General features: G+C 45.2%; 1 protein-coding gene across 1 annotated transcript; it reads left to right on the top strand.

The window, feature by feature from the left end:
* Positions 1–823: 823 nt before the first annotated feature.
* Positions 824–2,825, top strand: LOC123412620 (protein SRG1-like). The gene is made up of 5 exons (XM_045105569.1): positions 824–902; positions 1,212–1,462; positions 1,578–1,837; positions 1,926–2,256; positions 2,492–2,825. The coding sequence occupies exons 2-5, from the start codon at positions 1,229–1,231 to the stop codon at positions 2,732–2,734; spliced, it is 1,068 nt and encodes a 355-aa protein (XP_044961504.1). The 5' UTR covers positions 824–902; positions 1,212–1,228; the 3' UTR covers positions 2,735–2,825.

The following is a 2,825-nucleotide window of genomic DNA, read 5'->3' as shown; positions in this document are numbered from 1 at the left end:
GCCACCACCCGACCATGCATCTCGCCACCACATGCCCTGCACCCCCATCGAGCCGCTGCATCCCTTGCTGCCGCCACATGCTTGGAGGAATGAGGAGCCCTGCTACCGCTAGCTTTGCTCAGTGGTGTCCTCCGGCGGTGGAAGGGGAGGGGAAGGTGGGGCCAAGGCCCCGGAAGGGGAAGCTAGGGTTCGTCCCTACGTCGCTCGCGGGAGCTATGTGGGCAAATCATTTGTTCTTTTGTCGTGCTATATACCAAGTGTATTACAAGTTGCCCCGAAAAAAGTGTATTACACGTTAGCGGTCCAGGTGTCAACTTGGACTCGTTTAAATGGGGAGTATTTGCTGCTAGATCGGTTCATGGCGACAAGATGCATCGACCCTTTGGGAAGGGTAGCTTTTCATTTTACTTGCTTTCTATGCACTTGTGGTGGGAATCTTTTGTTTGCCAAATAATAAATCTATGACAGTGGCTATTAATTAGGTCATTTTCCATTTTTAAAATTTGTTGGAGATGTTACACGTGACTCCAAAATTCATTGATCAATGTATTCAAAATATATATTTAACGATCAATGATTAATCCATGGTTGAGCGGCTATTAAGTCATGTGTCATATGTTAAATTTGTTGGAGATGTTACACGTGATTCCAAATTCATTGATCATTGTATTCAAAATATATATTTAACAATCAATGATTAATCCATGGTTAAGTGGCTATCAAGTCATGTGTCATATTTTAAATTTGTTGGAGGTGTTACCTGCTACACCTATAGTCTATATAAACGAAGCTATGCCCTTTGGCACTTCCACACTTAAGTTGCATTACTAGTTGTAGAGCAACAGGTATTGGCCGGAGGAATTGATCAAAGATAAGTCTCTTGTATGTCCAACTGATCGAAGGTATATTCGTTTCGCAATCCATCGTCCACTCCATATTTTTCCTATTTTTCAGTTTTCACATGTATGATCTAGCTATCTGAGAAAATTCATGGTCTTTCCTTTTTGAACAAGAAATCCATGAGATTGAATGTTGCCTCCCAACTGTGTGCAAAATCATACCTAAGGACCTCGTTTTACCCTTTACAACATGTCTGATTGCCGTGTCCAATCGGATTTCAAAAATGGAATTATAGTTCATTTCAGATTCTTCTGTTTGGTACGCTCTCTTAATATAAGGCCTATAATAGAGAATACGCTACGTACGTGAAGGTTGTGCAAGGGCAACTATGGGAAGCATGGGAGAATCCACAGCGACGACGGTGCAGGAGCTCGCCAACGCCGGCAAGCCCGACGTGCCAGCACAGTACATGGTGCGCGGGAACCACGACCAGCAGCTCGCCACGGCCGTCGCAGCACCGATCCCTGTCATTGACCTCTGCTGCCTTTTCAAGGAAGACGGTGCCGCCGTCGATGAGGCATCCAAGCTTCGGTCAGCTCTAGAGTCGTGGGGTCTCTTCCTGGTGAGTAGTAGCCATTCTATCAGCAGTTCAGCACCCGGTATAGTAGTCCACCATTTTTGTAGCAAGATCAAGCATTCGTTATCATGTTGCTTCATATGTGTGTTCCTGCATGCAGCTCAGTAACCATGGCATAGACACCTCCATGATGGACGGCATGATGTCCGCGTCGAGGGAGTTTTTCATGCGGCCACTCGACGAGAAGCAGAGGTACACCAACCTGATTGGCGGCAAACAGTTCCAGTTTGAGGGGTACGGGAATGACCGGGTGAGGTCACCGGACCAGATCTTGGACTGGTCTGACCGCCTCTACCTCAAGGTGGAGCCTGAGAACGAGCGACGAACCGCCCTTTGGCCAACGCATCCCGTAAACTTCAGGTCACGGATTCATCAGATTGATGTCTTTCTGAATTTCCTAGGTCTGGGTTTAAGTATTACTATCTCATACATATTGTTGTGTTTGCAGGGATGATCTGCATGAGTTCACGAAGAAATGTGGGGCAGTAAAGGATAACCTGCTCCAGGCAATGGCGAAGTTGCTGGAACTTGACAATGATGACTACTTTGTAGACCAGCTTGGGGAGAAACCTGAAACTAACGCTAGATGCAGTTACTACCCACAGTGTCCGAGGCCGGAGCTTGTTTTCGGTCTCAAGCCCCACTGTGATGGAACCGTTCTTACCCTTCTCATGGTGGATGACAGTGTCGGTGGCCTGCAAGTTCTCAGAGATGGGCTCTGGTGGGATGTACCCGTTGTACCTCACACACTGCTGGTCATTATAGGAGACCAGACTGAGGTGCGTCATGCATTGTTTTATAAACTATACATTTTGTTTGGTCAGGTTAAACGGTTATTGCTTCCGTTTTCCATGAAAAATAGTATCATAGTATTACAAATTTGTAGTATTTCCTAGGGCATCCATATCGAAGACACCAATAAAATTTACATGCCAAATATTTCAAAACATAAAATACTTTTGTTGAAAGTTTCTAAGGTGTTGGGCTGATCGAATAAAATGTTTTCTTGCACAGATAATGAGCAATGGGTTCTTCAAAAGCCCTGTGCATAGAGTCGTGACGAATGCAGAGAAAGAAAGGCTATCGGTGGCTCTGGACTATTCTGTTGACCACGAGAGAGAAATCGAGCCATCGCCTCAGCTGATCGATGAGAAGAGACCGGCATTGTATAGGAAAGTGAAGGTCAAGGACTACATTGCCGGGCTCTATGAACATTTCTCTCAAGGGACGATGGTTATTGATACACTGCAAATATAACTATGTGGTATCATGGGTGTCATGGAAAAAATGTGACCATTTCATACCCCGCAATAGAAAAAAATTACATATGTATCGAGTATTGCTTAAT

The sequence above is a fragment of the Hordeum vulgare genome, chromosome 7H, assembly GCF_904849725.1.
Source record: "Hordeum vulgare subsp. vulgare chromosome 7H, MorexV3_pseudomolecules_assembly, whole genome shotgun sequence".
NCBI lineage: Eukaryota > Viridiplantae > Streptophyta > Magnoliopsida > Poales > Poaceae > Hordeum > Hordeum vulgare.
Note: the sequence above shows the minus strand (reverse complement) of the source record. Positions and strands in the feature narration are given on the sequence as shown.

Bases quoted from the DNA above. Each gene is read 5' to 3' on its own strand.
- LOC123412620 (XM_045105569.1), top strand. From the start codon at position 1,229: ATGGGAAGCATGGGAGAATCCACAGCGACGACGGTGCAGGAGCTCGCC. The intron at 1,838-1,925 runs GTCACGGATTCA...TTGTGTTTGCAG, and splicing joins ACGCATCCCGTAAACTTCAG to GGATGATCTGCATGAGTTCA. The intron at 2,257-2,491 runs GTGCGTCATGCA...TTTCTTGCACAG, and splicing joins TTATAGGAGACCAGACTGAG to ATAATGAGCAATGGGTTCTT.